Genomic DNA, 14067 nt, shown 5'->3' on the forward strand with positions numbered 1-14067 from the left:
TAAGTACTTAGGAAAAAAGTATCAGTCAGTTATCATAAGTTGATGCAAAGTTCACAGATTTAAACTAATTATAATGCTCAATGTAAAAAAAAAAAAATCAACAATTTAAACAAAGGATATTTGAATTTTTGTTATGACATTTTTAACATAATAATGACATTGTATTTATGTTATCAATTTTTTGTATAGATTATCGGAAGCACTTGACTCCGGAGTCTCCGGATTATCAGGATACGATAGGTGAGTGTTCAATCCATATACATGATAAAGTAGCTACTAGGATAGCTGATGGAGGAAGATGATCTTTGTCATTAGGGTTGGGCCATTCACTCAACGACTACCAACAAATTAAAGTAATGCAAGTCATTTACATAACAACAACTGAAAGAAAGTTATGCAACTGACTCATCTTGCTCCACTTTAAACTTAGTCATTTTGATATTCATTGTCATCTATAATTGTATATTGTCAAGAAGTAACCTACATGTGTGACATCATTTCATAGAGTGACGGCAAAGTCAATGCATATTTCATAAAGCTAGTGTTACATGTAGGGGTACAAGATAGGATTGAAAATTTAGAAAATAGAGGAAGTTGAAGAGAGGATGGGGTTGAACTGAGTTGTTATCATTCCGGTTTTCCAATAATCCCATAGCCTTACCTTAACGTCTTTGAATCTTGCATGTTATGAATTTCATGTAAATGTAATAAACATTGGTTTTTAAAGCTCAGCGATTAGAATGCTTTAAGCTCTTTAGCTGCTTGGTATAGAAATAGTGACATTTACATACTGGTATATTGTATTGCAAAATCAATTAACTCTTGTTACTTGTAGGTTACACAATTAGAAGTGTAGATTTAATATTTTAATGAACCATAGTAATATTAAGATGATGTAGTGTACTTGGTGTAGATATGCATGTGAGATATATGAATGCATCTGATGCACTCAAAAGTAGCTGTTCACACTTAAAGGACAAGTCTTGACCCAGTTTTGGTATGCCTTATTGGACTACAGTAACCATTTGTCATTGGAAGTCCTTATTGAGGTTGCTCTAGTGACCTGGATGAGTCAAAGAGAGGCTACTTATCTATAATGGGATGATATAGGTGCATTAAGTGTGGTGCATACAGATTGTGACATACTTACATTAGAGGTTTGGCCAAGTTTAATGTACAAACTGTCAGGTTACATATATGTTTCATTTTCCCACAGATATATCAGAATGTAGAATTAAAGAATTTAAATTTATAAAACTTGTTATTATTTATTTATTTATTTTTTGAATTTGCATAATTAGAAAGGAAAAAAACACCCCAGTCTTTCTGAATTACTAGTAATCATTATATTTTCATCATACAAATGTTTACTCAATAAAAAATTTTCATGGTTGAGTTCATAAAATTACCCTCTTTATTATGTAGTTGCACTGAAGATTGTGTCAGATGTTGCAGACCATGCAAATGAGAGCATGCGGCAGGGGGTATGTATTACTTTATGTTACTCTGTATAACATTGTGAAGTCCATGTAACTCTGTATAACACTGTATAGGTCTGTGTAACTCTGTTTAATTCTGTATAACTCTGTATAAGTCTGTGTAACTCTGTATAACACTGTATAGGTCTGTGTAACTCTGTTTAACTCTGTATAACTCTGTATAAGTCTGTGTAACTCTGTATAACTCTGTATAGGTCTGTGTAACTCTGTATAACTCTGTATAAGTCTGTGTAACTCTGTATAACACTGTATAGGTCTGTGTAACTCTGTTTAACTCTGTATAACTCTGTATAAGTCTGTGTAACTCTGTATAACTCTGTATAGGTCTGTGTAACTCTGTATAACTCTGTATAAGTCTGTGTAACTCTGTATAACACTGTATAGGTCTGTGTAACTCTGTTTAACTCTGTATAACTCTGTATAAGTCTGTGTAACTCTGTATAACTCTGTATAAGTCTGTGTAACTCTGTATAACTCTGTATAAGTCTGTGTAACTCTGTATAACACTGTGTAAGTGTGTTACTGTATAACAATGTATAAATCTGTGTAACTCTGTACAACATTCTGTAACTATGTATAACTATAGATAACTCTGTTTAATACTGAGTAGCTAAGATATTGATGAATGTATAACTGAAGAATACTGTAGCTGTTAAAGGGGTTGTTGCATCAAATATGCTTTTACGTTATAATTTTAAGGCCAATTAAAAAAAAAATACAGTAAAGTGTCAAATGAAGAAGCATTCTACAAAGTTTAATGTGAAGTTCTGGCTTCATTGTCTCTGTAAATTAGAGGAAATGCTTTAATTTTTATTTGGTAAGAACCAGTGTATTATGTGATTATATGTTTACAGGATCATGTTCAGAAGATGTTGGAGATCCAGAAATCAGTGGAGGGGAATTATGAGGTCATCAAACCAGGCAGGGTAGGTTTACATGTACCGGGGTATATCATCAAAAAAAAATACTGGTTTCTGAGGGTACAAAGCAGCACATGTAGTACTACACTGCTTAGCTGTATCACACTTTCATATCCATTCAATGACTTTATACATTTATAGTGAAGATCAGTTAACGCATTAGAATTTGACGGGGAAAATAATATATATAGAGCACTGCTATTAATTAAATGGTGGACTAGATTTGAATTGATTTCTTTTCTTTCTGTAGACCTTTCTGAAAGAAGGAGAGTTAATGAAACTGTCCAGGAAAGAGATGCAACCCAGGATGTTCTTTTTGGTAAGCTAAATCAAAATAATTTGCCAAAAAATAAACTATATCAATAAGCCAACCAGTCATATTCATGTGCATGTTTATCCATTCCATTTTAGAATGTGAATCTAACCTTGTTTTTGGCACTTATGACAAAAAACTTATTAAAAAATTTCTTTGAGAATTTCGACCATTTTCAAAGATGTCAAATACACATGAAGTATTTTTAATGCATGTTATCTAAATAATGATTTAAACCATAAGTAAAATTAATGCTACAGGCATTAGTAATCCAACGAGATTGAATTTTTCAGTTTAATGATGTCCTGTTGTACACTTCCCCCATTGCCACGGGAGGATACAGATTTAACAACGCCCTTACCTTGGTGGGAATGAAAGTAAGTCGGGGATGTCATCTATAATGTATATTCCAAATTAAACGTGAGGAATTATTATCAACATAAAATCACGAGAAGCTCCCCTCGCAGATTTTTAAAAACCTTGGATATTTTCTTTTTACTGCAGCTATTAATTGTGTAAATCAAATCCAAAACTTTTGTGTTCTCCACATTGGATATAAAACAATAGAATTTTGAATTAAACTAATTACTGAAAATGAGGAATTTACAGTATTTTACCTGATTGCTTAATTCCTGTGATGTACACCCAATGTAACTGAATCATGAAGGATGAAGTAATTGTTGGTTTTGTGACAATCCATCTTTGTGTTATAGGTGAGCAAGCCAAAGAGAGACGACCTGAAGACCGAGTTTAACATCATCAGCATACAGCGCTCATTTATGGTGATCGCAAAGTGAGTGTTAGTGAACTCAAAAAGCAAGGGAAATAACTGTAGAACTCAACATCACCAAACATCTCTGCTCTTTATTAATCTGACATTCTTGATTTGTTAGATGGACTTCAAGAATTTAATTTTATTTTATATTTTTTAATTCTTAAATCTTGAAACGTTATGTGGAGCTCTGCATTTAATTGGTCAAGTAGTCAAATTTTGTAAATTTTAATACATATTTCAATGGATTTTAATAATGTATTGATGGAAAGTACAGTCATGTTTTTGGTTTGACTTGTCAGTTGAAAGCAATATGCTTTGTCTCTAAAGTGTGTTGAATCTAGCCAGACCTCTTTTCAAAGACATGAACTTCATTTAATTTTTTATTCTTCAGTTTGCTGTCACAGGGTTCACATTTCTTGAATGACAAGATAATAATATTAATGATGATGACCTCACCAGTAGAATAGTAATTGACAAATCCATGTATTTTACATCAATAAATAAGACCTTGTTGTGTGTGTACAGGAACGAGGAGGAGAGGAACAGCTGGGTGGACATGTTACAGAGAGCTATAGACGACCAGACACATCGCAGGAACACATTCGAAAATGGGAAAACCGGCGGACAGGTAAATGGAAAAATCATGGTCCAGGGGATTCTAGTTATCCAGTTATCTCTATGGAAAATATTTTTTACTAATTAAGGATAGCAGCTGGAGCAGCAGATACATGTAATATATATCTTTGATGAGTTGGGGTGAGGGGATTTGGGGGAGGGGGGGGGGGGGGGTAGTCAAGCCTATTCTTTGACTGTACAAGCAGATAACATGCTTAGGTCTGTTATAGAAGTTTACTTGACTACGGTAGTTTTAAACATTGTTACAAAGACCTGTTCGCCTAGGTTCTATGTAACTTTTATAGTGTCCTATATGTTATCTGAATGTGTGAATAGTTTGGATGGATTATTTTACAGACGTACAATCCAAGGAAGGTACACAATGAAGACACTGTGTGCATTGCTTATCAGTATGCTGTGTTTGATTTCTGTTGCCAATCATTCATTTTTAAGCACAGAATTTTAAAAAAATTGTTGTTATGTGTGACAATTATTGCTGTACATAAACATATACTACCATATACCATTAGTATGTAATGGTCGCATTTTGGGGTATAGTAACTTGGCAAATTACTTTGTAACTTGCATTTCATTTTTCAAATCAAAAAAGCCAAAAAAAAAAAGAAAAATAATAATGATAAGATAAAAAAAAAGAAATTAGAATAAAACTAGGAGGGAAAGGGTGGATTATTAATGTTGACCAAATGAAAAATTATATAGATTGGATGCAGATCTGTTTAAGAAATAAACAACATTTCTAAGTAAACATAGAACTTCATTTGCTCTGCAGGCATTCCAAGGATGCTTTTATACTCATTTTTTCTCTGTTTGAAATAGGTTTTTCCAATTATTCCATTCTACAATTTAAAAGGTATAATTGTAAAATGAATATCACAATTTTTTTTGGAGACACTTTTTAGATACTTGAAACTTCTGAGATTTAATGGGATTAAATCAGCACTGTAATATGGGATCTTATAGATAATCTTTGTTGAAACCACCTTCCATTATTTCTTGACCATCATGTATTGTGTGTTCGCATCTAATCTATGATGCTTTTCCTCTTTATTCTGTGTGTTATGTTATTCATGGGACATAACTCTTTTATCTTCTGCGATATTTTACAAGTCTTACTTCAATATCACTGTTGTTTCTTAATTGGTATTTTTTATGGATTTTTTCAATTTTCAATTTTCAAAATGTATGATTTTGATTGTGATATTGGCGAGTCAGAATTTTATGCATTTATTAACACACTAAACACAGGTGTTAGAGATACAAGTATTAAAAATGTTTTGTATTTTTTGCAGTCTTTCTATGACATCTACGACGTGAACTATGAGCTGGGCTCCAAGGCCCCTATCTGGATCCCCGACACGCGCGTCACCATGTGCATGATCTGTACGTCAGAGTTCTCTGTCACATGGAGGCGACATCACTGTCGAGCGTGTGGGAGGGTATGAAACTTTGACACTTCTTTTCAAACCAAAGAAAATGGATGATATTTACAAAATAATAAGAAAACTGCAAACTTTTCTTTAAAATTTCTCCATCTGCTAAATTTATATTTAGTGATTTTTTTTGTAAGGAAAAATTTTCATAAAAAAGTAAAAAAAAATTTCTTTATTAACATGCACTTATGTAAGGAAGGATACAAATATTGATATTGACCTACAGTTTTTCAAATAACTGGAAGATTATTTATCCACCCTGCAATTTTTTTAGTCATTTTTATAAGCAATGCCACTTTGATTATCATATTAATAAACTCATTAAAAATTTATTTGAAATTCAATTTAATTTTGGTTTGTCAGGTGGTGTGCTCTAACTGTTCAGATAACAGGGCTCCCTTGGAGTACCTCCGGAATAAATCGGTGCGAGTCTGCGAGGAGTGTTTCCAGAAACTCCAGACAGGTAAAATACACAAAGAACTCCGTAATCTGTCATGTGACATAGAATAAAGAGGGGGTCGGTGGATTAGTGGGTGGTAAAACTGTCAATGAAGGATCTTGATTTTTAGATCAAAATATGGAGCTTAATCAAATTTTAAGTACATATAATTGATTTTTAAGAAGGAACTTTAGGAAGATGTAGAATTAGAGTTTTGAAACTTGTTTGTGTTTCAGCTTTAGAAGAGAAGGAGAAACATCCTTGTTCGGATGACATGTTCACGCAGGGTCAAGACGGGTCATTTCTCAGTCTGGGGAACTTAAAGGAGAGATTTCGACAAATTCGACGCAGTGCCAGGTTCACGCACCATCCGACAACAAAGAGACCGGGCCGACTCAAAATTGTAAGTCAGGGGTTGGTTAAGACTTGTAACATTAGATTAGTCAGATATTGAATATTGATTTATTAAATTGAATAACAGTAATGAATACAAAATTACTATTAAAATTAAGATTTATAGCTAAATAATTTTTTTTATTAATCCTCGATTAATCTCATATCTATCACTGTATACAAGGCAATTTTTTTTCCCCAAAATTTATTTTTTCGTTCCACTCATTGTTTGTCTTGTCATTTCATTTCACTCCATGTTAGTGACAAATGAAACTTATTGAAAGGTAGAGTTATCTGTCTTTAAACTCACTTGTAACTATGTTTCAAAGGTAAATATAAACAGATATACTGTATATATTAATTACAGTTTTAGAAATTGACTTTTATGCAAAGTCTTGATATGACAAGGATCATATTGATGGTACATGATAACGTTATTACATTGTGTGTGACTTTCTATGTTGCGTTATTTCCCAGCATGCCAGTGACCCGGACGCCACCATCAGCGGCTACCTGTTCAAGTGGCACAAGGACAAGAAGTGGAAGAAGTACTGGTTTGTGATGAAGGACAAGGTCCTCTACACATTCAAGGCATCAGAGGTAAGGAAGGAGGCATAAATACAGTACTACTGGATTCATATACAATAAGATTAAATTATTGTATGCATATTACTGTAAATGTACTACATTTGGCTGTGTATTCTATGTAGCGGTTTTGGCGGAATGCGTCTTCCGCTAAATCAAGTACATCGCTAAATGCCATGCATATATGTATAAGAGTAGTCACATTCAAGAATACGCTAATTCAAATCTACGCCAACTTGTTCAAAAACTAATTTCCGCAAAATATCGTACATGCCAAATATAATACTTTTACAGTATTCAAGGCATTTAAATTTTTTTTTATAAAAATATTGGTATGTTCATGATTATTGTATTCTACAACAGTTATTGGTGAGATTAAGAAAAGCCCTGGTTGAGATATGTTGTAAGAAATATAAAAGCCAATGTTGTACTGACCTGATGCAAGTTTTTAACTGATCATCTAATGATATTCTTTTTTAAAAGACTTTAAGGTGTCCCTGACCATGTTATTAACTTTTTCATACATTGAGGTTAATACTTAATCTCTTCCTTGTAGGATGTGAATGCTATAGACAGTGTGTCCGTCCTGGGCTATGAAATATGTCACTACACAGAGGTATGGGCATCTTATGACTCTAGTATGAAATATGATTTGAAAAATGATGTTTTGAACAGATGTAATTAAACCTCTTAAAATCAAAAGCTTTCTTTATCTTTTAGTTGAGATAAAACTTACTTTATTCAGAAATAAGATTTTAAAAGATAATCATTAGCCAGGCACGTAGCATCAGGGGGGGCCAGGGGGGGCCTGGCCCCCCCACTTTTTTGGGTAGCAAAGATTTTTCTTAAATTTACATACAAAATATTGAATGAAGATGGAGTTGGCCCCCCCACTTTCAAGGGACCATGTAATTGGATTGAAAATAAGTCCACTGAAGTTAAAAGTAACTTTTTTAGCTCACCGAGACGAAGTCAGGGGGAGCTTATGCTATACTATAGATAATAGTACTATTTCAAACTTGCATAGTTGACTAAACTGTAATATGAATGAATCACAGAGGAAGCTTCAGATGCAGAGCTTGATCTCCATTATCAAGGATGCTAAAAAATATATCTTAGTTATTACAGGTCCTAACTTCACCAAACTTGAATGGATGGTGTGTCTTCTGATACAGATGTACCTGACAGGCTTGGATGTTGAATCTGAGCCAAAGGTTGCGGATGCTGGAGCAGGTTAAGGTTTTAATTGCTAGTGCCCTCTGATGATGATATCTTAGTTATTACTGGTCTGAACTTCACCAAACTTGCATTTAGATGCGTCTCATGTATACTGATGCACCTGACAGGCTTGAATGCTGAATCTGAACCATAGGTTTCGGATGCTGGATGAGGTATGGTTTTTTTGGAACAGGTCACATGTTTTATAGATGATAGCTTGCATAGTTGATTTAACTAGAATTTAATTGAAATGCAGAAGTTGCTTCAGATGCAGAGCCTGATCTCCATTATCAAGGATGCTAAAGAAATCTCCTACCTCACAAAAACCTGCTCGATAGCTAGATGTGTTTGTTGATAAATAATATAACATGATTCCTATGATTGTATTGTATGGTATGAAACAATATTGTTTAATATGATACAATATAATATCATATGTAATATTATAAAAAGTTATATGATACGATATGATATTGTATCAATTTTTTAGATATTTTATGTTATGATATTGTATCATGATATTGTTATGTATAGTATTGTATATTATGATACAATATTGTATGATATTATATTGTATTATTAATTTTTTATTTTATCACATGATACTATTACATAAGATATTGCAAAATATAATATTGTATCCTATCATAATGATACAATATTGTATATTCTATAATATTGTATCATACGATATTGTATAATATGATATTAGTTTCTGTAATATAGAATTATATCACATGAAATTGTATAATATGATACTGTTATATTATATTAATAGTGCCTGTTTGGGAGGGTAACAGTTGAAATTGACAACCCGAGAAAACCATTGTCAACCGACGCGAAGCGGAGGTTGACAATGGTTTTCGAGGGGTGTCAATTTCAACTGTTATCCTCCCAAACAGGCACTATTTATTTTGTTATACTGAATGTCTTTTTTAAAATTTTTAAGAAAATTTTACTGCTTTTATATAGGAATAACGTGAATTCTACAGTGAACCGTACGCGCATAATTTTCGCGCATGTAACATTTTTTAATGTTACCCGTTGCCAAGTGCGTTGCTAACGCTGAGGGTAATAGTAAATATTATTAACTGCGTCTTAACCAATCAGATTTCAGTATTTAACATGAAAGTATAACAATATATAATATCGTATCATACAATATTGTATAAAATGATATTGGTTTATAATATGATATATTATCACATCACATGAAATTGTATTGTATGAAATTGTAAAGTATATTATTGTATCATATGATACAATATGTATAATATAATATTGTATTATATAATATTTTACTTTTTCACATAATATTGTATCATTTGATATGATACAATGTTGTATCAAATTATATTGTATCATATGATACAATATCATATTATGTATCAAAAATGATACAGTATCATACATTTTCATAATATATTATACAATATAATATCATATGTTTCAATGTTATGATGTATTATGTAATATGATATTGTAATATAATACTATATTGTTTTATTTATTATAATATTGTATTATGTACAATAACGTATAACACAATACAATGTCATATCATATGTTACAATATCATATCTCATCATTGTTTATTGTGGTATTTAATTGATTTATATGATATATGTTGTAGATATGATAGGATGCAATATTTAATTTTATATTATTGTATTGATTAACATATGAACATATGATTATCATACAATTTTTTAATGATATAGGGTATTGTGTCAAGACAGAATCCATGAATATCCAACATAAAGTATGATTTTCATTTAATATGATAAAGGTGGTCTCATAAAGGTGAAGTCTCATAAGGGTTATGTCTCGTCTCGGTGAGCTTTGTAATCTGTGATTACCTATGTTTCTTTCTTCTCCCCCCCCCCCCCCCCCCCCCCCCCCCCCCCCCCCCCACGGTTTAGGATTTTCAGGAATTTGGAAAGTAACTTTTTTCCTTTTTTGTTTTTTGTTTGTTTTTTTTTTGCTTGTCAATCTTTTTGGATGAGTCTGGCCCCCCCACATTCAAAAACGATGCTACGTGCCTGTTAGCAGTTGTTTTTCAACCTGTCTAGATCTGTATCTACAAAAAAAATAAATAAATAGTCATCTCTTTTTATATTACACTGCATGAATATTATTTCTGGTGACCTGTTTATTGTCTTTCACGTTTCAGGTTTTTGAGGGAATACCAGCTAATCTGTTGTTCAACATGAAACATAAAAACCAGCCACCAATCATCTTCCACTCAGAGGATGAAGTCACAGCCACAAGGTACGACTCTCGTGATTGCTTGATTTTCATAAGCCTGTATCCAATCAGAGTTCATATAACATTAAGATAATTTGTTCGTTATTGTTTAAGAATATACAGTTTTTGGCAAATTAAGTTTTAAGTACTAATTTTTTTGAGCGATTTCAAAAGTATTCATAATTAAAAGAGTTGTTGCCCTTTAACACATAAAACTGTTCTACACTTTGACTGATAACTGGAAAGTTTTTGATCTATTTCATACATTATTAATTATTTTTCTTTGACTCTTAATATTTCTTTCAACAGGTGGATACAAGCTATGGAGGAAGCTTCACAACTGAAGACCTGACCCCAAAGTGGTGTGAAAATCTCAACTCATAACTTGTTGTGATTCCAATGATCTCAGACATCTCGGCAATTCTCGCAGCTGAATATCCCGTATCTCGCTGTCGTCGGTACATGTAGTGGAGGGCTGCCTCAGTTACAGAGTGCTGACATCAAAACATCCACAAGCTACTGGTCGTAAGTGGTCCATCAATGTGTGTCAAACAGACAATAACTTCAGCGCGGGTAGAACTAGGTTGCAGACTCTGGTTCATGTAAATGCTAGCTAGCAAAGGTTGACAAATAGTTTGGGCTCATGATTAACTTTTTAAAAAGTGAGCATTTAGAATTTGGTGCATGCTGCTTTTATTTATGCTGTTGTATATTGCGGCATAATGCTGGTAATAATATGTTAAAAATTGTGTGATAGTATTACAACTCGTATAGCTACTGTTTATACCATTTTTAGCTCACCTGAGCCAAAGGCTCAAGTGAGCTTTTCTGATCACAATTTGTCCGTTGTCTGTCGTCGTTGTCGTTGTCGTTGTCGGCGTTGGCGTTGGCGTTGGCGTTGTAAACTTTTAACATTTTCATCTTCTTCTCAAGAACCACTGGGCAGATTTCAACCAAATTTGGCACAAAGCACCACTAGGTGAAGGGGATTCAAGTTTGTTCAAATGAAGGGCCACGCCCTCTTTAAAGGGGAGATAATTGAGAATTATTGAAAATTTGTTGGTATTTTTCAAAAATCTTCTTCTCAAAAACTATTCGGCCTGAAAAGCTCAAACTTGTGTGGCGGCATCCTCAGGTAGTGTAGATTCAAGTTTGTTCAAATTATGGTCCCCAGGGGTAGGGAGGGGCCACAATGGGGGGATCAAGTTTTACATAGAAATATATAGACAAAATCCTTAAAAATCTTCTTCTAAAAAACTATCAGGCCAGAAAAGCTCAAATTAAAATGGGAGCCTCCTCAGATAGTGTAGATTCAAGTTTGTTCAAATCATGGTCCCCGGGGGTAGGGTGGGGCCTCAATGGGGGGATCAAGTTTTACATAGGAATATATAGAGAAAATCTTTAAAAATCTTCTTCTAAAACATTATTAGGCCAGAGAAGCTCAAATCAAAGTGGAAGCTTCCTCAGGTAGTGTAGATTCAAGTTTGTTCAAATCATGGTCCCCAGGGGTAGGGTGGGGCCACAATGGGGGGATCAAGTTTTACATAGGAATATATAGAGAAAATCTTCTAAAAAATTATTAGGCCAGAAAAGCTCAAATAAAAGTAGAAGCTTCCTCAGGTAGTGTAGATTCAAGTTTGTTCAAATCATGGTCTCCGGGGCTAGGGTGGGGCCACAATTAGGGGATCAAGTTTTACATAGAAATATATAGACAAAATCTTTAAAAATCTTCTTCTAAAAAACTATCAGACCAGAAAAGCTCAAATTAAAATGGAAGCATCCTCAGGTAGTGTAGATTCAAGTTTGTTCAAATTATGGTCCCCGGGGGTAGGGTGGGGCCACAAGAGGGGGGTCATGTTTTACATAGGAATATACAGAATTTTTTTTAAAAAATCTTCTTCTCAAAAACTATAAGGTCAGAAAAGCTTAAATTTGAGTGGAAGCATCCTCAGATAGTGTAGATTCAAGTTTGTTCAAATCATGGTCCCCAGGGGTAGGGTGGGGCCACAATTAGGGGATCAAGTTTTACATAGAAATATATAGACAAAATCTTTAAAAATCGTCTTCTAAAAAACTATCAGGCCAGAAAAGCTCAAATTAAAATGGAAGCATCCTCAGGTAGTGTAGATTCAAGTTTGTTCAAATTATGGTCCCCGGGGGTAGGGTGGGGCCACAAGAGGGGGGTCATGTTTTACATAGGAATATATCGAAATTTTTTTAAAAAATCTTCTTCTCAAAAACTATAAGGTCAGAAAAGCTTAAATCTGAGTGGAAGCATCCTCAGATAGTGTAGATTCAAGTTTGTTCAAATCATGGTCCCCAGGGGTAGGGTGGGGCCACAATTAGGGGATAAATTTTTATATAGGAATATATAAAGAAAATCTTTAAAAAAAATTCTTTTCAAAACTTTATGGCCAAGAAAGCTCAAATTGTAACCATCCTCAGATAATGTAGATTCAAGTTTGTTCAAATCATGGTCCCTGGGGGTAGGGCGGGGCCACAATGGGGGATAAATATTTATATATAGAGAAAATCTTTAAAAATCTTCTTCTCAAAACTATAAGGCCAGGAAAGCCCAAATTTAAGTGGAAGCATCCCAAGATCGTAAAGATTCAAGTTTGTTTAAATAATAGTCATGGGGTATGGTGAGGCCACAATGGGGGATGAATTTTTACATAGGAATATATAGAGAAAATCTTTAATATCTTCTTTTTAAAGACTATTTGGCCAGAAAAGCCTAAACTTGTGTAGAGGCATCCTCGGATAGTGTAAATTCAAGTTTGCAAAATCACAGTCCCTAGTGATAGGGCTGGGCCGTGACGGCAGTTTGAATTTTTACATAGGAATATATAGAGAAAAATCTTTAAAAATATTCTGGGAAAGTTTTCGGTCCAAAACTCAGTACTTAGTGTGAAAGCACAGGTTATGCAGATTTAAGTTTGATGAAACCATGATTCCCTAGAGAAAAGGGGGGCCACGAAATGGGGGGGGGGGGGGGTAAATTGGAATAGAGAAAAATCTTCTTACAGGTACAACAACAAAAGGGGCTTGGTATTTACCCCAAAAAAAGAGGTGGATAAAAATTGACAGATTTTCTATTTTTTTTTAGCAAGATCTACTGTACTTAGTTGTCAAGATATTTTGATACTGTAATGCTAATTTGATCAGAATTAAGGCAATTGTTGCTCAGGTGAGCGATGTGGCCCCTGGGCCTCTTGTTGTATTACACATTATACATCAGTTTACTTAGAATCACCATATCCAATGTTTTAGAGATATTTATTGATTTTGATATCAAACATAATTTTGTTGTAGAAATTTTTGGCCAACAGATCATGTATTATGAATGAAATAGTGCCATATTTAATTTTATTACAAAGTACAAAGAGATTTTTTTGCGGGTGGTCGTATTTTTATCATTTTCAATTAATATAAGATGTATAACAGTGTTTTCATATTAGTAATAAGAATATTTGAATATCTTTTTACTTGCAATAATAGATAATGTGATATCCCAGATGCATTGAATATTAAGTATAAAAATGTTTTCTTCTTTATTGAATCCCAGCAAATCTACAAATGATTTTCTTTTTTTGTTGTGCAGTGATATGA

At 33.4% G+C, this 14067-nt stretch overlaps 1 protein-coding gene across 3 annotated transcripts in view; it reads left to right on the forward strand.

Annotated features, from left to right (window-relative positions):
• Positions 1-11243, forward strand: part of LOC105328378 (FYVE, RhoGEF and PH domain-containing protein 6) — a 30053-nt gene extending 18810 nt beyond the window's left edge. For 2 of the 3 annotated variants that reach the window (XM_034449982.2, XM_034449981.2), the window contains exons 9-23: positions 190-240; positions 1426-1484; positions 2354-2425; positions 2670-2738; positions 3026-3109; positions 3446-3525; positions 4033-4135; positions 4480-4497; positions 5433-5579; positions 5937-6036; positions 6249-6415; positions 6883-7005; positions 7547-7606; positions 10382-10479; positions 10765-11243. In XM_034449982.2, the coding sequence (XP_034305873.2) occupies positions 190-240; positions 1426-1484; positions 2354-2425; positions 2670-2738; positions 3026-3109; positions 3446-3525; positions 4033-4135; positions 4480-4497; positions 5433-5579; positions 5937-6036; positions 6249-6415; positions 6883-7005; positions 7547-7606; positions 10382-10479; positions 10765-10807 (1274 nt within the window). In that variant the 3' untranslated portion in view covers positions 10808-11243. The remainder of the gene's footprint in view (positions 1-189; positions 241-1425; positions 1485-2353; positions 2426-2669; positions 2739-3025; positions 3110-3445; positions 3526-4032; positions 4136-4479; positions 4498-5432; positions 5580-5936; positions 6037-6248; positions 6416-6882; positions 7006-7546; positions 7607-10381; positions 10480-10764) is intronic. The other variant, XM_011429230.4, reaches the window with a different exon arrangement.
• Positions 11244-14067: the final 2824 nt, after the last annotated feature.

The sequence above is a fragment of the Magallana gigas genome, chromosome 4 (assembly GCF_963853765.1).
Source record: "Magallana gigas chromosome 4, xbMagGiga1.1, whole genome shotgun sequence".
NCBI classification, from domain to species: Eukaryota; Metazoa; Mollusca; class Bivalvia; order Ostreida; family Ostreidae; genus Magallana; species Magallana gigas.